The sequence below is a fragment of the Thamnophis sirtalis genome, unplaced genomic scaffold (genome assembly GCF_051295495.1).
Source record: "Thamnophis sirtalis isolate CommonGarterSnake01/CBP01778 unplaced genomic scaffold, rThaSir2_p1.2 scaffold_2, whole genome shotgun sequence".
NCBI classification, from domain to species: Eukaryota; Metazoa; Chordata; class Lepidosauria; order Squamata; family Natricidae; genus Thamnophis; species Thamnophis sirtalis.
Window position 1 is genome coordinate 72,468,085 of NW_028261382.1, and position 22,618 is coordinate 72,490,702.

Here is a 22,618-nt window from a genome sequence, read left to right on the forward strand (position 1 = left end):
ACACTTATATACCACTTAGCACTTAGCCAAATATACTGCTTAACACTTACACTTATATACCGCTTAGCACTTAGTCTTATATACCTCTTAACATTTAGACGAATATACTGCTTAACACTTAGACTTATATACCACTTAACACTTACTTATATACTGCTTACATTTAGTCTTATATTCTGCTCAGCACTTACGACTTATATATAACTCAGCACTTAGACTTATATACCGCTTAGCACTTACTTATATACCACTTAACATCTACTTATATACCGCTTAACACTTAGACATATATACTGCTTAACACTTAGACTTGCTGCTTAGCACTTAGTCTTATATACCGCTTAGCACTTAGACTTATATTCTGCTTAGCACTTAGTCTTATATACTGCTTAGCACTTAGACTTATATACTGCTTAGCACTTGGTCTTATATAACGCTCAGCACTTAGACTTATATACCGCTTCTCAATGCTAAGAGCTTTGCAGAGTCAGCATATTGCCCTCCACAATCCGGCTCCTCATTTAATTTGTCTTTAAGGTGTTTCTGTTTTTGTTTTGCAAGTGCTCGATTTCTGCAATTCCACTTCCTCTCCCTCCACTTTCCCCTTTCTCCAGCGGCAAATCGTTTTTTTTTTCTTCCTTCCCCCAGAACCACACTTCCCAGAATCCCTCAGCCGAGAGGAGCAGCGAACCTCCCGCTGGAGCGACGGCGGCCTCGTCCAATCGCCGGGGACCGGCGCCCGAAGGCGCCCAATCAAAGCACCGAAGCAGCCTCCCGGGCTAAGAGAGGGGAGCGGAGCGAGCGAGTCTGCGGCTCAGTCGCCTTGCGGATTCAGCATCACATGGGAACCGCTGGTCCCGAGTCGGGCAGGGTTGGCGCTCCGGGCGATGGGTGAGCAAAAGCGGTCGCGGGTGAGGGACCCCGCCCTTGGACTGTTTTTTTGGGTGGTGGTGGTGGTGGTCTCCGGGGGAGCCTTGAGGACTAGCAACTTGCTTGTACGATTTAATTTTAGGGGTTATTTTCGCTTGTCGGATCTTGTCGCGAAGAATCGGGGTAGGCAAAAAAGTTTTGACGGGGAGCAGAAAGAAATTTCGGAGTGGGGTGTCTCTCCATTCATTGTTGCAAAGTTGGACCAACTTTTGTCCAAAGTTTTTTTTTAACTGGGGGGGGAGGGGTTTTGTGATGTTGTTGTTTTTGTACCGAAGTTGTATCAAGTTGTGATACAGTTATTGATCATGGGGAAAAAAAGAAAGCAACACAAAAAAAGGAGAGAAAAATGTCCGGATTTGTGAAGTTGCGGCATGCAAAGCCCTCCTCCCCCTCCCCCCTCCCCCTCGCTATTTCTCCCTATATTAGTAAGTCATCTTCTGACGCCGACAGCTGCATGACTCAAAAGCCCTTTGCAACCCCTGGTGCGAAAAATGCAATAACAAGCCCGCTTTCTATGTACAATCATCCACCGACTCCTTGGAGATGCTCGTGGGGGGGGGGGGCGGTGGAGGGGGGAGAAAAAATTCCTCCGGATTTCGGGACGATCTGAGATTCTCCTCCCCCCCCCCGCTTCCCTGAAGAGCGAGGGGCGGGTGGGTGTGTAGATTTTGAAGTTTATTTTAAGGAGAAGGTTTGTTTTCAGTTGAAATTTGGGTGCCGAAGAAGATTGGAGGGTGTGAAAGAAAATTCAGATCTTTCTCTTCTTCCTTCCTTCCTTCCTTCCTTCCTTCCTTCCTTCCTTCCTTCCTTCCTTCCTTCCTTCCTTCCTTCTTCCTTCCTTCCTTTTTTTCTCTTTTTCTTCTTTCCTTCCTTTCTTCCTTCCCTTCCTTTTCTCCCCTTCCTTTCTCCTTTTCTTCCTTCCATTTTTCCTTCCTTTCATCTTTCCTTCCTTCTTCCTTCCTTCCTTCTCCTTTTCTTCTTTCTTTTTTCCTTCCTTCCTTCCCTCTGACTCTGATCCCTAATTCACTCACTCTTTCTTTTTTTGCATCTGTTTGAGCTATAATTATGGGCAAGAATGAGTTGCTACTAAGTTGTAAAACTCACCAAGTTTGTCATTTCCGAGCAGGTGGAAAAACAAACAAACAACCAGGCCTTTTCTTTACTTCTTTTCTTTTTTCTTTTCTCTTCTTTCCTCTTCTCTTCTTTCCTCTTCTCTCTTCTCTTTTTCCCATCTCTTCTTTTTCCTTTCCTTTTTCCTTTTCTTGTCTTGTCTTCTCGTTTCTTTTCTCTTTTTCCTTTCTCTTTTTCCTTTCTTTTCCTTCTCTTCTCTAATATTTTTCTTTCTCTCCTTTTCTTTTCTCTTCACCCTTTCATTCTTTCCTTTCCTTCTCTCTTTACCCCCCCTCCCGCCTTGAGCGCTAAAAGATGGTGTATGTGTGTGTGAGTGTGTGTGTGTTGTCAAGCAGCCAACTTGCTTGCAATTCTCTCTGCCTTGACGATTACAACACAACAAACCCCCCTCTTCCTCCCCCCCCTCTCCTTCCCACACTTAGCATTCGGAACATGATGTATGTCAACTTCATCCACGTGATCCCAGCCTTTTTTGCCCTGTGCCAGCTCAGTAGCCTGGCTGGAAGGGTGTGTAGCTCTCGCTTTTTCTTCAGGGGGGCTTGAAGTGAGGAGAGGCTGCTCCGAAAACAGCCCCGTTTCTTGGTTTGGGAAACTTTCCTGGTAATTTTATCTTCCTCTTCATCGCTGGCATCGCCCGTTAGTCAATGTCAACTCACACCATGGATATTTTGTTGCAACCCGGCTTCCTTTTGTGGCTTTTGTTTTTTCATCCCTCGCCTCTTCTCAACTAATTTGTGGTGTGCGTTACACAACCACCCCCACCAAGTTCATGCTCGCCTGTTCTCAGCTAATTTGTGGTGTGTGTTCAGCTACAGCTGCCTTACACACACACACAAACACAAACACACACACCAGGTTAATTGCTTGCCTGTTCTCAACTAATTTGTGGTGTGCTACTACTGCTTTACACACAAACACACACACAATCCTCCCAACTGATAGATTCCCAGCAGTGATGTGTGTGTGTGTGTGTGTGTGTGAGAGAGAGAGAGAGAGAGAGAGAGAGAGAGAGAGAGAGAGAGAGAGAGAGAGAAAGAGAGAGGGGGGGCAGGTACTTTGGGAAGGAAGAATTAAGAAAAAAATCAGAAAAGAAAAGGGAAAAAAACTTTTTGAATGAAACTGGTAGGATGCCTTTGAGTTCCTTCTTGGGGCTGCCACTTCCTGAAAGGAGCTGGGTCTGCATTCTTTGGAAGATGCAAATGAGTTCGCTTCCTCTTCCGACCAGAATTGTGTTTGCAGATGGATTGTACTTATTAAAAAAAACAACCCTTCCCCCTTCTGCCCCCAGCCGCCTTTCCCCAGAAACTCTTTAGCAAAACCCCAGCACCATGAAAAGTTTGAGATCTGCTTTGTGGAATGTTCTGTCTCTTTCCTTGCTTTGCTCCGGGGATACAAGTGGGATGCAAGCGATGCTACATGCCATTGGAGGAGAGAGCGTGTGGAGGGTGGGGGGTGTTGCTGTAAAACACAATCCCTACTGTCATTTCTGGCAAAAGGCAGGACAGCGACAGCAGTGCCAGGGAATTCTCAAATGCCAGAAGGGGTCCTGGTGTTCCAGTTTTCAAATGGAAGCTGGAGCCCCACAGAGGTAATTGAATAAAATTACCACAGTTCACACTTTCATTCACCAGACAACTTTCCTGTTGGCTGGATTTGTACAGCAGAATTCAAACCCCACCCCCTGCTCGAGCAGCGGGTTGGACTAGAAGACCTCCTGAGATCCCTTCCAGCTTTGTTTGATTCTGTAAAATATATAAATATATATACATATACATATACATATACATACATACATACATACATACATACATACATACATATATATTCATGGGTGTAGGTATGCTGGCCTTATTGTATTCGGGTCTTTTCCCATGTAAGATGGAGATTGTCTTGGCAAAGTTTCGGCGAGGTCTCACTCGCCATCCTCAGGCTGGTGTTTTTGGCTTAAAGCGTGGCTGGAGCTGCCGTCTTTCTAGCTCTGGCTATATATATATTATATATATACACACACACACACACACACACATAAACATACACACACACACATGCGTGCGCACACAAACACATATACATATACATATACATCATACACACACACACACACACACACACACATATATAGACCATCCAGACAGAAACCCAATATTTTTACTGTTGCCTTTTTGTTACATTTGTTGTATTTGTGCTGATAAATATATACTATATACTATACTAGTCTCCCTTTATTTATTTATCAGCACAAATATAACAAATATAACAAATTATATATATATATATATATATATATATATATATATATATATATATATATATATATATATATATATATATATATATATATATATATATATATATATATATGTTGTATTTATGCTGATAAATAAATAAAGGGAGACTAGTATAGATCTATTTCAAGCTATTTAGCACTCATCAGCTAGCCATACCCTTACTGGGATTAGAACCTGTGCTGTATTATATACATACATACATACATACACACACACACACACACACACACACACACACACACATATATACCCCAAAATGAGAGCACCTCAAACTTGACGGGTTAAAATTAAACCAAGCTAATGAAACTGAAGCTATATGGGTTGTTCTTTGTGGTTTCACTCATTTCTCTGCCCCATTTCCTTCTTTGTTAAACATTGGTAACGAGTTTTCCAAGAACTCGATACAGGCCAAAAGTTGTCACATGTGCTGCGTTACCCAATGTGTGGCTGTGACCCAGAAACACTTGACTCTTGGTGGGTAACCACCTGTTCACACAATGCTCTCAGCAGGGCCAGTGAGCAAAACTACTGGTTTCATTGGTGTAACATGCAAAGGATTCCTCTTTTTTGTGACTTCTCTCTGAAACACAGATGAAGTATGGGAGGATTATATCGGGGTGACCCTAAAGCAAAGGATTTATCTACTGATCAAGTTTTGCACATGGAGTGTGTTTGCTTGTATGTGTGTGTTCCTTACAAATCTGCTTGTTCAGGGTTTCTAATACAGATATTGGCTGTCCCTTTGAATTTTTCCAAAGTTGGTGGGAACTTAGAAGAAACTTTGCAGAGATCTGTGATTTTGGCCGCTGGACTAATTTAACTCTTAAGCGGGATGGGTGCAAAAGCATTTAGTCTCCATCCTAACTTTGGAAGATTATATTCTGTTACAATTCTGTCTTGATGGAGCCCTGAGCATTAATGCACAGAAATGAAAAAAAACAATGGGAAAATGCTGAAATTCCGTCAGATGAAAATGTAATTAACAAAATACTAGAATGCGCAGAAATGGACAGACTAATGCTTATTCTTAAGAACAAAGAAGCTGAATATTTTTTGGTGTGGGATGTATTATCAGTGGTTAGGCAATAGAAACAGAAGTTAGAAAGCAAGTGATATAACAAGAGAATTTGACGATGAAGATGTTATGCGTTATTGTAATCATATTAATATATAATTATATTATTAACATTATTGTGATGAATATAATAACAGGTACGTAGATGTTGACTGTTCAGACAACTGTACCCAGATCTCACACACTGATGGAAATAGAATAGAATTCTTTATTGGCCAAGTGTGCATTGGACACAGAAGGAATTTGTCTTCGGTGCATTTTCTCTCAGTGTACATAAAAAGACAAGATACATTCTATAGAATAGAATGGAATGGAATAGAATAGAATGGAATAGAATAGAATAGAATTCTTTATTGGCCAAGTATGATTGGACACAGAAGGAATTTGTCTTTGGAGCATAGGCTCTCAGTGTACGCAAGGAGAATAAAAATACATTCATCAATAATAAAAATGTACAACACTTAGTGATAGTCAAATTTACTATTAAGCTATCAAATCATACTAGGAAACAAATAAAAACAGTATAAATTGAACGATACAAGCAACATGGTTATGGTCATAAGGGGGAGAGATAGGTACCAGGAAGGAAGAGAAGAGTAATAATAGTAATACAGTCTTAGTAAATTATTTGACAGTGTTGTGGGAAAGTAATATCAATTATAAATGGAAAATAATATAAATAAAACAAAACATGGGAAAAGAAAGAAAGTTCTCAACTTATGACCACAAATGCGCCCCAAATTTCCATGGCTAAGCAAGACAGATATTAAGTGAATTCCCCCCCCCCATTTATGACCTTTCTTGCCACTGTTGTAAAGTGAATCATTGCAGTTTTAAGTTAGCAACACGGTCGTTAAGCAAATCTGGGTTTCCCTGTCAACTTTGTTTGTCAGGAGATCGCAAAAGGGGTGTCTAGGGGCACTGCAACCCATCATAAGTACTGTCAGTTGCCACACGTCCCAAATTTGATCGTGCAATGCGGGATCTTGCAATGGTCGTAAGTGTGAAAAATGGTCTTATGTCATTTTTTTCCAATGACGTTGTAACTCCGAATGGTCACTAAACGAATGCCGCTTCAGGACCACCGGTGTCCTTTTTGGACAATGTGACGTTCTCTTGAAGCCACCGAGTTTTCACACGTTCTCCCACCTCTCCCGTTTCCTGTGAGAACGTGGCACACTGTGGGTCTTATCTTGCTTTGATGAAGCTGGCAAGAAGAGAGCTGTGGGCAGCTGAGCCCATGGCGATAGCACGGGAGGTTTCATAGCATTACCACATTCGTGACTTAGCCACGGCTCATATGGGATGACGTCAGTGGCTGGAGAGATGGAGAACTCCTAGAATCCTAGGGCTGGAACAGGGGTGAAATTCAGCCGGTGCTGACAGGTTCTGGAGAACCGGTAGCAGAAAATTTGAGTAGTTCGGAGGACCGGCAAATACAACCTCTGACTGGCCCCAGAGTGGGGAGGGAAATGAGATTTTGCAGTCTCCTTCCCCTGCCACGCCCACTAAGCCACGCCCACAGAACCAGTAGTAAAAAAAAAAAATTGAATATACAACCACTGGTATGACTTCTTGGAAGCAAGTCCTGACTGAAGGATGAGGCAGGGAAGTTGATATTCTCCAGAAGGGCTTGACTCCTTCTTCCTTCTCCTCCGCTTTTGAGAAGCATGAATGACTTCACTGGCGTTATGCCATATCTGATTTTGGGTGTGATTCAGCCCCAGGTTTTGAAACCGAACTGTGGTATGGTATTTCTCTTTAAGTGTGTGTGTGTGTGTGTGTGTGTGTGTGTTTGTTTAACTTACTGGCACTGACAATTTTGTTTCCCCATGACAATTACCCAATTGTTTTTTCTTTTCTTTAAATTCTCATTTTTTTTCTAGATGGTTTTTGAAAATTCATTTTCTGCTTTTTAATGATACGGTTGCCAGGTTGCCGAATTGTGAGATCTCGCACCTTGCCTCGGAGAGTTGGGTGGCAGATGGATCCGGGGAATTAATTGAGCAGCCCATCAAACAAGGGAATGGTTGACTTTCCTGCTTCAGTCATCCCCGGAATTTGGTTTTCCAAAATAGGCAGCCTTTTCAATATCAGAATTCCCTTTGGCCTCTGTGAAGTTGGAATGTTTTAAGACTTGCGAACTTCAACTCCCAGAATTCCTCAGCTGAGGAATTCTGGGAGTTGAAGTCCGTAAGTCTTAAATTTAGTAAGCTTGGACTCTGATCTGCTAGAAAAAAAAATCCCCCTGGGGCACTGCTGTGAGTTGCCACAAGTCAAGGAAATGTGGTTTTTCTAAATACAGCCCATCCTCGATTTATAATGCTTCACTTAGTGACCACTCAAAGTTACAACATGAGTTAGGACTGTTAGCAGCCTCCTTCTGGTCATGCGACAAAAATCCACAAGCTCGGCCATTTGTTCATATTTATGGCCGTCGCAATCTCCTGGAGTCAGGCGATCCATTTTCTACGACCTTCCGACAAGCTAAAAGTCCAGATTCATTTAACAACCTGGTTACTAACTTAACGACTGCAATGATTCATTTAACTGTGGCCAGGAAGGCCGTAAAATGGGGGGGGGACTCACTTAATAGATGTCTCACTTAGCAACCTAAAGTTTGGCCTCAGTTGTAAGTCGAGAACTTCCTGTAGAAATGGACACATTGGGTGACATTTGAATTATAAAGAGATTCTTATTTGGTTTCCCCTCTCTGGGTTTTAGTTAGGGATTGAGAGTGGCGTCAAAAGGCACACCTCTTTTATAGGGGTAGTCCCCGATTTACGACCTTTCTTGCCGCAGCTGTTAAGTGAATCACTGCAGTTGTCGGTAACACAGTTGTTAGGGGAATCTGGATTCCCCATTGACTTGACTTGTCAGAAGGTCATAAAAAGGGATCATGTGACCTTGGGACATAAGTCTGAACGGTCATAAGTTGTCGACCATCCGAATTTTGATCCCATAAATTGGATTATGGAATACTGCGAAGGTCATAACTGGGAATAGCGGTCATAAGTCACTTTTTTTCCAAGGGCCGTCGTAAATGTGAACAGTTACTAAAAGAACAGTGGTAAGTCTGTAATACCTGTGCACCTTCACATTGCTTTCCAGAACTTTCATCTGCCCAAAACAGGACCAAAATAGCACAACCTCCCCCCTCCCCTGGGTTGTACAATTAGGAGAAGGCACAAGTCCTCCTCTCTGTGTCTCACATAACACAACTGTGTGTAGAAAAACGGTTGCTTTTGTTGAAGTCAACAAGGAAAGAGAGAGGGGGGGGGAATATCCCCAAAACTGCCACAGCGTCTCCAGGCAGCTGTTTTACAAGGGGAGGGGATTAAAAAAAGAAAGACAATCCTGTACAAAAACAGGTGTCTTCACTACTGACAAGGATGGAATACGGCAACTGTCTGTCGTAAAGAACTCTTTATTTCAAATTATAGAGAAGGGAGGGATGGAGGAAGGAAGGAAGGAATGGAGGAAGAAAAAAAAAGAGTGAGTGAATGAGTGAGAAAGGAAGGAAGGAAGGAAAGAAAGAAAGAGAAAGCGGGAGGAAGGGAGGGAGGAGGAAAAGAAAGAAAAAAGAAAGTGTGTGTGTGTGAGAGAAAGGAAGGAAGAAAAAGAAAGAGAGAAAGGAAGGAAAGAAAGGAAGAGAGGGAGGAAGGTAGGAAAGGAAAGAAAAAGTGTGTGAGAGAGAGAAAGGAAGGAAGGAAAAGAGTGAGAGAAAGGAAGGAAAGAAAGAATGAGGGAGGGAGGAAGGAAGGAAGGAAAAGAAAAAAGAGAAAGAAAGAAAAAAGAAAAAGTGTGTGAGAGAGAGAAAGAAAGGAAGGAAGGAAAAGAAAAAAGAAAGAGGGAAAGGAAGAAAAGAGGAAGGGAGGAAGGAAAAGAAAAAAGAGAGAGAAGAAAGGAAGGAAAGAAAAAGTGAGTGAGAGCGAAAGAGAAGCGAAGGAAGGAAGGGAGAAAAGTAAGTCGGTTCCTAAGAGTCAATCAAAGCTTTCCCCAGGCTCCCAAAATGGGATGTTTACATTTGCACCCCAACTTAGTACTCATAGTTATTTTTTGTTCTTTTCTTGTTGTCCTTTCTCCTTTCTCTCCTTTCTCTCTGTAGAACAGGGGTGTCCAAACTTGGGAACTTTAAGACTTGTGGACTTCAACTCCCAGAATTCCCCAGCTCCCCTCTTTACCGCTGAATGCCTCCTTCCTTCCCAGCCCTTCCTGTGATCTCTTCCACTGTCCCCTCTTCCCTTCTCTCTTTCTTCCTTTCTCTGGGGAAGGGGCCGGGGGCTGGCTGGAAGCCTTCTGGAAGGGGCTGAGGTGGTCCCAGCCCCCCCCAATTCTCTCTCCTCCCTGGGTGTCTTTTGTTTCCCTGAAGAAGTTGTCATCGGGTCCAGTTCCTCTCAAAACCTCTTCCTTTGGTTGCTGTAAACCATGAGCTCATCCTTACAGCACATGAAACTGGAAAGCTCCCTCTCTCCCGCCCTCCCCCTCTTCTTTCTTTCCTTCTTTCTTTCTTTCTCTCCCTCCCACCCTCTCTCTTCTTTTTCCTTCCTACCTTCTTCTTCTATTTCTTTCTCTCTCTCTCTCACTCTCTCCCTCCCTTGTCTCCCTTCCTTCCACCCCCTCTCTTCTTTCTTTCTTTCTTTCTTTCTTTCTTTCTTTCTTTCTTTCTTTCTTTCTTTCTCTCTCTCTCTCTCTCTTTCTCCCTCTCGGTCTCTCCCTCCCATCCCTCTTTTATTTTTATTCCTTCCTTCCTCTCTCTTTCTCTCTCTTTCTTTTTCTCTCTGTCTCTCTTTCCCTCTCCCTCTCTCTCCTTCTCTCCCTCCCACTCCATCTTTCTTTCTTTCTTTCTTTCCTTCCTTCCTTCCTTCCTTCCTTCCTTCCTTCCTTCCTTCCTTCCTTCCTTCTTTCTTTCTCTGTCTGTCTCTCCCTCCCCCTCTTCTTCCTTCCTTCCTTCCTTCTTCCCTCCCTCTCTCTTTTTCTCTCTGTCTCTCTTTCCCTCTCCATCTCTCTCCTTCTCTCCCTCCCACCTCCTCTTTCCTTTCTTTCTTTCCTTCCTTCCTTCCTTCCTTCCTTCCTTCCTTCCTTCCTTCCTTCCTTCCTTCCTTCTCTGTCTCTCCCTCCCTCCCCCTCTCTTCTTCCTTCCCTCCCTCCCTCTCTCTTTCTTTTTTCTCTCTCTCTTTCCCTCTCCTCTCCCTCCCACCTCTCTTTTCTTTCTTTCTTTCTTTCCTTCCTTCCTTCCTTCCTTCCTTCCTTCCTTCCTTCCTTCCTTCCTTCCTTCCTTTCTCTCTCTGTCTGTCTCTGTCTCCCTCCCCCACTTCTTCCTTCCTTCCTTCCTTCTTCCTTCCCTCTCTCTTTTTCTCTCTGCCTCTTTCCCTCTCCCTCTCTCTCCTTCTCTCCCTCCCATCTCCTCTTTTTTTCCTCTTTCTTTCTTTCTTTCTTTCTTTCTTTCTTTCTTCCTTTCTGTCTCTCTCTCCTTCCCCCTCTCTTCTTCCTTCCTTCCCTCCCTCCCTCTCTCTTTCTTTTTCTCTCTGTCTGTCCTCTCCCTCCCATCCCTTCCTTCCTTTCTTTCTTTCTTTCTTTCTTTCTTTCTTTCTCTCTTTCTCTCTTTCTCTCTTTCTCCCTCCCTCCCTCCCACCCCTCCCTTCTTTCTCTTTTTCTCTTTGTTTCTCTCTCCATCCTTTTCTCTCTCTCCCTCCCTCTCGCTCTCCAAGTCCCCCACTTCCCTTTGTACAGTATGTGAGTGTTTTGGATACGCTCCCTGACCCTTCAGGGGAGAGAGTGACATGCAAACTGTTTTAGCAAACATGAGCTGGAAGTGGATGTGGGGGCAGAAATAGCTAGAAAACAATTTTGCGCTTGGCTTCCTGTTTTTGGAGAGAGCGCCAGAGAACAAAATGCCCAGGATTCAAATCGAATAGGGCAGCCGCCAGATAATTTTGCACTCTGGAAGGGCTGCTTTTCATGGATCGGTTAAACTGTGGGGCGTCAACAGTGGGGCCTGTTTCTCATGCCTTAGGTTACTTAATTAAGTAGTAGATCAGTACTTTGTGACTAAGCTTCATTTTATGCGAGGAATGTTAATATTTTGAGAAGCAGACCCATGAAGTTAAGCAAGTGCAAGTTGGCCCATTGCTGCACCAGTTCAGTTGTTTATGTGCAAAGATTGTTGTTGGTGGTGGTGATCTTCTTCTTCTCCTTCTTCTCCACCTCCTCTTCCTCCTCCTCTTTCTCCTTCTTCTTCACCTCTTCTTTTTCTCCTCCTCCTCTTCTTTTTTCTCCTCCTCCTCCTCCTTCACCTCTTCTTTTTCTCCTTCTCCTCCTCTTCTTTTTCTTCTCCAACTCTTATTTTTCTCCTCCTCCTCCTCTCCTTCTTCTCCTCCTCCTCCTCCTCCTCCTTCTTTTTCACCTCCTCCTCTTTTTTCTTCTTCTTCTCCTTCTCCTCCTCCTCCTCCTCTTCTTTTTCTTCTCCTCCTCTTCTTTTTTCTTCTTCTCCTCTCCTTCTTCCCCTCCTCCTCCTCTTCTTTTTCTCCTCCTCCTTCTCCTCCTCCTGTTTTTCTTCTTCTTCTCCTTCTCCTCCTCTTCCTCCTCTTCTTTTTTTCCTCTTCCTCCTCTTCTTCTCCTCCTCCTCTCCTTCTTCTCCTCCTGCTTCTTCTTCTTCTTCACCTCTTCTTTTTCTCCTCCTCTTTTTTCTTCTTCTTCTCCTTCTCCTCCTCCTCCTCCTCTTCCTCCTCTTTTTTTTCTTCTCCTCCTCCTCTTCTTTTCCCCCTCCTCCCCTCCTCCTCCTCCTTCCACGTATTTGTAATTCCCTGTTATTAGATTCCGAGCGTTCCAATCAACACTGGTATTGTTATAGCTGACCTTTTCCCCCCAAAGCATGTCAACTCCAGTTTGCAAATCCCCATCTTTTGTTCCTTTTTTCCATTTGTTTTCGTCCATTTGCCTATCTCCTGATAACGGCTACATCTCTGATCCACCCCTTACCCCCCCTCTTTTCAGCGACAATTAACATCTGGTGGTTGTGTTTGGACGCCTTCCAGTCACTTGTTCTTACACTTCGTACGTGTAACTCAAATTGTCATCGTGGTGCCAGGCACCCAAACTTCTTAAAGCAGGATTGTGTTGTGCTCCGCTGGCGGCCTGCAGAGCTGGCAACAGATTCGGACAGTGAGGAGGTTGGGGAGGAACCTGGGCCAGTCCTGGAGTCTGGGGAAGGCTCGGACGAGGGCTCTGTGTCGGAGGCAGGGAGGGGGCCAGGGCCATTTGGGAGTTATGTGCTGCCTCTGGAGCCTCCAGAGTCAGACATCAGTGAGGCAGAGGAACAGGGGGAGCTTGTTTCCAGTGCGCACATGCGCAGAGCTGCCAGAAGGCAAGAACAATTAAGACAAAAGGAGCTTACTGGGGAGTAAGGCTTGGAGATGATTGGCTCCTCCCATAGGACATAAAGGAGGAGCAAAGACAGGTGAACTTTGTTCATGCTGGTCGGTTTAAATTCTGAAGCTCTGTTTTGATTCTTTGCTCTGTGTGGCCTTGCAAAGTTAATTTCCAATTAGTAGGTCTTTAACAGCATTTCAAGGGAGATAAAGTTGGGTGCTTATCAGCCTTATCCCGAAAGACTTTGGCAGACTACTGTTGGACACTTTACAAACTATTTGGGACTCCTTACGGGCTGTGAATGAACATAATTCACAGCCTTTGAAATAAAAAGAAGGTTTTGGGGACTAAGCCTGTGCTTTTTTTTTACTGTCTCAGGAAGCCTAGTTCAGAACAGGCTGGTTCCTAGGGAAGAGCCCCTAAACCTCATTTTTTTTGGGGGGGGGGTGGAATCCCTCCCATTCTACATGCAATCCCCCCTCTCTTAAACTGAAAATCCCTAGCAGTATTTGCAGAGTTGGTTTGAGACTGGAAGCTCATGAAAAGAAAACTATGATGGAAGCTCTGAAGAAGGTTTAACATTGTTCAAAACACATTGAAATGATCCTTCGCAGCCTTAGGAGCGGTTGGGATGGGGAGGGGGGGATAAATGGAGAAGAATAAAAATTCCACCCAGGCTTGCTTTTGTAAAAAAAAAAAAAAGCCCCCCCCCCACTTTCTTTGTCATGTTGCCTTCCTGCCCAGCTGCAACATTTTGGGGCAGCTGTTGGTCACTCGGAAGGTTTCATCTAGGAATATTCTCCTGGCTGCAAGCATGGGCTTGATTGATTGCTGCCTTGTGTAAATATATATTACCCAAAGCCGCAGGAACGCGGAAGGGATGTCCACACCCTGGCCAGAGAATCCAAATAACATTTCTATTGGAAGGGTGACTGCTTTGGGGAAAAAGTCACGGGTGATTGACCGGTCTTCTAATGAATTAGTTAAATATAAATCTGTTTTGCAACCTCGGCCACTGGAAGGTGTGCGGATTTCAACTCCCAGAATTCTCTAGCTAACATGGATGAACTGAGGTCTATCAGTAATTTTCTGACAGAGAACAATCCACCCATGGAACAGAAGTTGCCTTCGGAAGTTGTGGGAGCTTCATCCCTGGAGGCTTTCAAGAAGAAAGTGGACTGCCATCTCTCAGAAATGGTGTAGGGTGTCCTGCTTGGGAGGGTTGGGGTTGGACTAGATGATCTACAAGATCCCTTCCAATTCTGTTAATCTGTTTAAAGATTCTCCCAGAAGATCATCATTTTCTTTCTTTCTTTCTTTCTTTCTTTCTTTCTTTCTTTCTTTCTTTCTTTCTTTCTTTCTTTCTTTCTTTCTTTCTTTCTTTCTTTCTCTCTCTTTCTTTCTTTCTTTCTTTCTTTCTTTTTTCCCTTCCTTCCTTCCTTCTTTCTTCCTTCTTCATCATCATCTATCTATCTATCCTTTCTTTCTTTCTTTCTTCTTCTTCAACATTATCTATCTATCTCTATCTATCTATCTATCTATCTATCTATCTATCTTCTTCATTATTATTATCTATCTTTGTATCTATCTATCATCTATCTGTCATCTGTGTGTGTCTATCTGTCTATGTCTGTCTGTCTGTCTGTCTGTCTATCTATCTATCTATCTATCTATCTATCTATCTATCTATCTATCTATCTATCTATCTATCATCTCTCTCTCTCACCCCTCATTTACCCAACCCTCCCTCCCTCCCTCCATCTCTGTGGCTGCCCATCTCAATTAGTGACTCTGGCCAACTTACAGTTCTAACCAATACTTTCAGTCTTGCAAGATTCTGTTAATCTAAGCTTACAAAGACCTTGGATCAAACAGAGTTAGTCATCATGGTTGTGTTTCTTGTCTGGCTACATTGCACTGCTAACCAAGGGGGAGGGTGGGGCCGAAGGGGGGGGATTCAGCCAGCATGTTGGACAGGAGGAGGCTGAACCCATGGCAGTTCATGTTGACCCCTTGGTTGAGAGGGGGCCCAAGACCAAGAGAGTGTGCCAAGTTTGTCTTGCCCAGGATTTAAGGCACCCCGGCTGCCCCTTTTCTTAGCATCCCTTCATTAATACAACCACCTTTCGTTGACTAATTTTGAAAACCCATTGTAGGAAACAGAATTGTTTGCAAGGCTTCGCAAGATGGGTGAATTGCAATATTTTTTGCAATCCAGAAACTATAAATCTGGAATTGCTTACTAACTGTTTCTGTTGGTAGGAGAGATCTGGACACCGTGAGTCAGATGGAGTTGTCTTCCTACTCCACTTGAGGCTTTGACGCACTCCCCCGCCCCCGCTCCATATTTCTGCATGGCAGAGGATTGGAAAAGACCTGAGCAGGTCTGGGGGCTTCTCCCTGACTTCTCCACATCCAGATATTCCCCTTAAGATGTGGAAATCTGCATGCAGGTTGGCAAGCTTGGAAACGAACCCTGCAGTGCAGCCTGACTGTTCTTGAGGCTTCCCGAGAGCATGAAGCCAACTCCTTGTCCCGACAAAAAACCTTTTTATTAATTGGCTGTGAATCCTGCTCATTCACATCCAGCAAAGTCCTTCAAGGGAGGATTTACAGTCACAGACCTTATCTGGCTTGGGGAGCTGCCAGGCCGATATCTGCAAAACTTGGCAAGGGGTCTTGAAGAGTCACGAACCAATGAAGCGACCTAATTGTCTCCTGCAAACTCCCCTCCCCTTTTGCTCCTCTTTTAATTCCTCTGCACATGCGCACACTGGGAACAGGCTCCAGCTGTTCTTTTGCCTCACTGATGTCTGACTCTGAAGGCAGCTGATAACTGTCAGACAGCCCTGGCCCCCTCTCTGCCTCCGACACAGAGCCATCGTCAGAGCCTTCTCTAGACTCCAGGACTGGCCCAGGTTCCTCCCCAACCTCCTCACTGTCCGAGTCTGCTGCCAGCTCTGCTGGTGTGCAACAATACTGAACACCTCCTAATCCCCCTTCCAAGGAGCTGATCGGCGACAGGAATTTCTCTGCTGCCGTAACTCACTTGTTCTTCAGTTTCTCTGATGCGCAATCCAGGAAAAAAGATGGGCAGAGGCAGAGGAGAGAAAGGCTAATGAGCGGCTTGACCCGCAATGAATTCTGCAGCTGAGATGAGGGGGACCAACTGTTACGTCCCCCTGCCTGCCTCTCCCCAACCTTTAACGTTGCCCCCCCCCCCCAGTTCCCACTGACCCATGTAGGATTAGAGGTTGCTGACCTGCCGAGTTGAAAGTCTCCACTGCCCCACTACTAATCTCCCCCCACTGTTGGCTGCGCCTTTGAAAGTGGTAGTGAGTGTCCTTTGTGAGGCGAAGATGGGTTGGAGGAAGGAGGAACAAAAGCTGCAAGAAATGTGGGGCAGGGGGAGGGAAATATGTGTTTGTGTGTGTGAGGAGTCCATTTGGCTATGCAGGTTCCCCTCCCCTCTGATTTTAACATCTCTTTCTTGGTGTGGCATGTTACAAATGGACCCTGTTTTTAGTGGGAGAGTCTTTATTGGCAAGAGGGACGCTGAGCTTCTCGATCAGAAAGATTGGTAGTTCGGTGGTTCGAATCCCCAGTGCTGTGTAACGGAGTGAGCTCCCGTTATTTTTCCAGCTTCTGCCAACCTAGCAGTTTGAAAGCACACACAAATGCAAGTAGAAATAGGGACCACCTTTGGTGGGAAGGGAACAGCGTTCCATGCACCTTCGGGGTTGATTCATGGACCCCGGAGACATCTTCGGACAGCGCTGGCTATTTGGCTTTGAAACGGAGATGAGCACCGCCTCCTAGAGTCGGGAATGACTAGCACGCATATGTGAGGGGAACTTTCATCTTTACCTCTTTATTGGCATCTACACTGGGGGATTCTGGGAACCCACAAGCTTAAAGTTAATTCCGTTGAGCAATACCGTTCTAACCAGAAGGCGAGTCATCTTGTCTCCCTTTCCCTCTATTTTCTTTCTTTCTTTCTTTCTTTCTTTCTTTCTTTCTTTCTTTCTTTCTTTCTTTCTTTCTTTCTTTCTTTCTTTCGTTTCTAGTCAACTTGTGTGATTAAGAGTTCTTGGAAATTCAGAAACCTGCAACGGTTTGATATGCTTCCGCTTGTATTCTCTCTGTGGATTAGGTCGTTTATTTTTCTCGTAGCCACAGGGTGACTCATTTCTTGTTTACAAAATAAAAGGGTCCCTTTACCCTACTTCAGCAGTTAATGCCTGGTCTTCTCCCCTCCTCTCTCATCTTGCTCACTCGTTTTTTGGAAGGAGCAGCCTGTTGGGCTAAATCTACTTAGAAATCATTCATTTAGTGATTGTTCAAAGTCACAACATTGCTGAAAAACTGCTGAAAGGTCGGCAGTTCGAGTCCCCAGTGCCGCATAACGGAGTGAGCTCCTGTTCCTTGTCCCAGCTTCTGCCAACCTAGCAGTTCGAAAGCACGTAAAAAAATGCAAGAAGAAAAATAGGGACCACCTTTGGTGGGAAGGCAACAGCGTTCTGTGCTCCTTTGGCATTTAGTCATGCTGGCCACATGACCACGGAGGCGTCTTCGGACAGCACTGACTCTTCGGCTTTGAAACACAGATGAGCACCGCCCCCTAGAGTCGGGAACGACTAGCACATACTTGCAAGGGGAACCTTTACCTTTAGTGCAGCCACTGTGATTTTGCAGCTTAGTGTGTTGGATGAGACAATCTGCCCTGATTTGTTTAACAGATCACGGTTAAATAACAAGGTCATCCATGATGCTAAAACTCCGCTGTGCGTGGGGAGAACCAAGGGCTCTTTGGTTCTCATGTCATGGTGTTATTTATAAAAACTATGCATTTATAAAAATAATAATGTCCAACGGATGGTTCCTTCACCCTGAGTATCCATGAAGTATTTGAGGTTGATGTGTGGCGACACTTGGTTTCGCTAAATTTGGTTATGAGGTAACTGACAGGGCAAAACTGAGGTTTGGTCGTTGGCACATGGTCAGATGAGACCAGATTTAAGGACTTGACAGTTGGCAATGGGGACTTTCAGATGGGACAGCTGCCAAGAGTAGGAGATGCCCTTGTCCTCTGAACCAGGTGTCCCAACCGTGGCAATTTTAAGATGTGTGGCCTTCAACTCCCATGGCTGGCTGGGGAATTCTGGGAGTTGAGGTCCACGCATGTTAAAGCATGCTAACTGGGGCATTTTGGGAATAGTTGTCTACACATCTCAGTTGCCAAGATTGTTTAAATATCTTAAATACTGAGGATCTCCCTGTCCCTCCCTCCCTCCCTTTTTCTTTCTTTTTTCTTTCTCTTCTCTCTTCTCTTTTCTTTCTTTTTCTTCTGTTTCCCCTTCCTTCCTTCCTTCCTTCCTTCCTCTTTCATGTCTCTCTTCTTTTCTTTCTTTGTTTCCTTCCTTCCTTTTTCTTTTCTTCTGTTCTTCTTCCTTCCTTCCTTTTCTCTTTTCTCTTTCTCTCTCTTTGTCTTTTTTCTTTTTTCTGTTTTTCCTTCCTTCCTTCCTTCCTTCCTTCCTTCCTTCCTTCCTTCCTTCCTTCCTTCCTTCCTTCCTTCCTTTTCTTTTCTTTTCTTTTCTTTTCTCTCTCCCTCCCATTAAAAATCCAAATATTCGCCCTTTGAAACGGCTCAAAATTTTAAAACCTTTATCAGCAACACACACACACACTCTCACACACAGACAGAGTAGATGGAGCTTTCGTTGGACTATTTGGACCGCCGTAGGGACTTCGTTGGCCACACCCGATTGGAACCATATCTGGTTCCCTGAATGGAGCGCACACTCTGCTTCTCCTGCCCTTCTCCCTCTTCTTTGCACCCTGATTCCAAACCTCCCATCTGACCCTTTTAGGTGCATGCGGTATAGGTGGTCGCATTCAGGAGAAGAGCCTTATGGGCTGCCTGTGGGGGCCTCCGAAATGAGGAGGAGAGGCTGTCGGCTGAGCAGCGTCTAGGAGGGAAGGATGTGGGGTGAATTTCTCACCGTTCAGGAAACCGCTCAGAAAGTGAAAGTGGAACCCCCCCCCCTCCACAAGCTTGCCCGCCTTCCGGGATGCGCCCACGCCCGTGCGGATGCCACTCTCCAAACCAAGACACCAAGGAACCATCTGCAGCCAAGCAGTCTGAATCGGCCCCTGGGCTGCCCCTATTTCTCAGACAGGGGCTGCATTCTGAATCCTGGGTGCAGGCCAGGCTGGAAAGTCCCCCACCCTGAGGGGTGCAATATTTCCATCTGGGTCTACTGGGATGTCACAATGGGCACCCTCGCCGGAGCGGGTTTTTGCAGTGTTGCACAGTTGGAACAATGAAGCAGGCAGAACTGCTTGCCACCAGAAGGGGCGGGCACTCCATTGATGGAGGTTTTCAAGGCGAGGTTGGGCAGAGATTGAGGATGAGGGCAGGAGAGGGTCATCTTTCTGGACTTCAGCGGGTGGTGGGAGAGGGGAAAGGACTCCCAACTTTGCAAAGAGGAGCACCCGTAGCGTAAAATCAAATCACGAAATGGCTCTGTCCGTCTTGCAGATTTTGACACACACACACACACACACACACGGAAGTCCTAGTTTGTTGATGTTTGGATGAGGAAGAAGACGTCATCGTTTCTCGCTTCCTCCTTGTGATTCAGCTAACGATGGGTGAATGGGTGTATGGGTGAGGAAGGCCTTCCGTTGTGTAGCTAGCAGATGACTTGAGCCGTTGGCTGCAGTTGTCTCTCTCTACTCCAGAGAGGAGTGGCTCTTCAGGATCCTACTAGAGGACCTTTGCTTCGCTTGATATCTGGTCTTGTTCAAGATCGGACCTCAAAGTGGACTCTTGGGGCAAGCAAGAAGGCTTCTGCAAGTGGTGGTCTTTCCCCCCAATGGATCAGAAAATGGCCCAAGTAGGGGGTTGATCATTGACTGCAGATCTGGGCTGGAGACCAAAGGTGGTGACTCCCTTGTTCTACGTCCTTGAGGCTCAATGGTCGTCTTGTCTTCATGCAGCACCCAGTCTTAAAGGCAAACGGAAAAAGAAGAGCATTCCCATGGCGGAGAGTGAATCCCAGGAAGTTCCAGATCTGTGCCCAGAAGAAGAACTTCAGGACAACCCGGAGAAGCTGGAAGATGTGGTGAGTATGGAGACTAGGGCTTTGATACTTTTTAAAGTGTAATAAACCAATTGGAAAGTCAAAGAAGCATCATCTCCTTGACTGAGTTCCCTTGTGAGATTAAGATTTAAGATGTGGTTTATTTCATTCAGATGGAGTGAGTTGTATGAGTCATTGTGGCTGAGTTAGCTTGTTGTGGTTTAAACAAACCATGATTTAGTGTGGCATGAATCTTTGCAGCATGGTTATCTAAGGTAGTGTGTCTCAACTTCAGCAACTTTTTAGATGTGTAGACTTTAACTCCCAGAAATTCCTAGCATGCTGGCTAGGGAATTCTGGGAGTTGAAGTCCATGAATGTAGGCTAGGGAATTCTGGAAGCTGAAGTCCACACATCTCAAACTTGTTAAAGTTGAGAAACGCGGAACTAAGGAATTGTCTTCTCCTGTGTTCTTCTGCCTATCCAACCAAAGTAGAAAGCATCAACCATCTCCATTGCTATTGGATTGTCATCTGATGGGCCCTTGGAAGGGGATGTTCCCAAAAGTGGCACCCATATTTTGAAACTTCTTCCCAAGTGGGAATATGAGTGGTCCCATCCCTTCTGCGATTCAGCAAAGCTTTTAGAGGCCCATCTTGCAAAGTAGGAAGACGCTCTGTGATTTGAAAGAGAGATTATTCGTTTTTATGTCTTTGTTTTTATGCTTATAAATATTTCCATAGATATTTTTATGCTTACAAAAAGCCTGTGGAAATAGGAGGACCAGAAAACAAAGAGAATAAATAAATCAAAATGTTGTACTTCGTATTTTCCTCTTAACATTGTTCTTCTAATAAGGTTCCCAAGATGATCTAACCCATTCTAGGAAAGCTGTGTTTCTTACAATAGAATAGCGCTGGAAGGGACTTTGGAGGTCTTCTAGTCCAGCCTCTGCTTTAATTTACGATCCTGGTTTGTTTTAAAATGGGCCAGCAGCATTTATTGGTTGCAGATTAAGTGGCTAGTTACAGTTTATAGTTTGTTAATTTGCATAGAAATTTTTGCAAAAAAAACCCCATTGTTCATGTCTTTTGGAGTTTAGGTAGAAAAATATGAGATAATGAAGTGTTGGTAATTCCTAGTCGCGTTTGCAAATCTGTGACACCGCCAATTTTTTCTTTTCTATTTAAACAATTACTGAATTGATGCTGGGTTTTTTGTTTGTTTGTTTTGAACCACATAGAAAATTTAACAGGGAAATGTAGAAAAAAAAACCTGCTGACTTTCAAATAAGAGTAATATTCAGAAAGAAATTGAAAATGCAAGGGTTCTTGCATATTGCGTCTTGTGCGTTGAAACTTGAAATGAGTTTTCCGTTGCCAAGAAATCATTCTTTTTCCCGAGAAACGGTTTTTGTTTTTGTTTTGTACTGAGGAAACTCTTCATTTCCTCTCTTCACCACGTTTGGTCTCTGACAAATCTGCAGCAAATGAATCGGCCCTTCGGAAATGGATTAGCTTATTTCATTCACTTCAATTCCGCGGTTGCAGATTTCCAACGAAATGAAATTTGAAGGGAAGAGGAACCATTTACAGTTATAGTAATAATCGGGTATTACTGGTATTCACTTATCTTCCCTACCGGTTTGCAAATGGGGATGTGCACACGCCACCTCCATGCATGCACTCAACTCTCCGTGCGTGCGCTTTGGCTAAAAAAAGTGCCTAAATGGGATGCCATAGAGCCGGGGGGGGGGGGGAGGGGAGCGGATGGACGGAGTCACCCGTGATTTCTGCTACCGGTTCGGGCCACCTCTGGTAATAATCCCAAATCAGCCTCAACAGTCACAGAGTTGCAAAGGACTTTGGAGGTCATCTAGTCCGACCCCCTGCTCACGCAAGAGACCTGACCTAGGGATTTGAACCGCCAAACTGCTGACCTTTCTGATCGACAAGCTCAGGGTCTTAGCCACTGAGCCCCTGCACCCAAAAAGAGAGGGGGAGGGAGAGATAGCATGCAATCAAAATCCTACTCCATTTTATCCTTATCACAAGGTTAAAAAAAGGGTTGGGGTTTTTGATCATGCGATTGTGACTGCTACTTTGTGTGAGTTTAACTTTTTTGGGGGGGGAACCTAATGTGGAAGAATGATTAAGAAGGGCTATTTTTTTAATACTCACGACCCAACAGATCACGCAGATCCAACAAAACCACTTCCAGGAATGCAGCTGTCCTGAAAAATAGGGAGCCTCCTGAGTAGAATCAGGATAGGATAGGGGTGTCAAACTAAATTTCATTGATGGCCGCATCAGGATTGTGTTTTAATCTCGGGGGGGTTGGGGGGGCTGGGACCAAAACTGAATATTCCAACTGTGGCCTTACCAAGGCCTTATAAAGTGGTATTAACCCTTCACGTGATCTTGATTCTATCCCTCTGTTTATGCAGCCTAGGACTGTATTGGCATTTATTTATTTATTTATTTATTTATTTAATTTATATTGCCCCTATTTGCACATGGCGACTCAAGGCAGCTTACAGAATCTAAAACCTCATTTAAAACAATAAAACTGATAAAAAGGATCAAATGAATTAATATAATGTAATAAAATCAACCCCCCCTCCACTTGCCATCCCCCTGCCCCGGCGACAGTAGAATCACATGAGCCATTTAATGGGCTCCATCTTGCTCTTCAGCCCTGGTTTCTACTTTCCCTGTCGACTTGCAACTCAGGATGATG

At 44.5% G+C, this 22,618-nt stretch overlaps 1 protein-coding gene across 2 annotated transcripts in view; it reads left to right on the plus strand.

Annotated features, from left to right (window-relative positions):
- The first annotated feature begins 769 nt into the window (after positions 1-769).
- Positions 770-22,618, plus strand: part of ARID5A (AT-rich interaction domain 5A) — a 43,660-nt gene continuing 21,811 nt past the window's right edge. Inside the window, exons 1-2 of one of the 2 annotated variants that reach the window (XM_087706083.1) lie at positions 770-891; positions 19,798-19,922. In XM_087706083.1, coding sequence (XP_087562209.1) covers positions 888-891; positions 19,798-19,922 — 129 coding nt within the window. In that variant the 5' untranslated portion in view covers positions 770-887. Of the gene's footprint in view, positions 912-19,797; positions 19,923-22,618 lie in introns of both variants that reach the window. The other variant, XM_087706084.1, reaches the window with a different exon arrangement.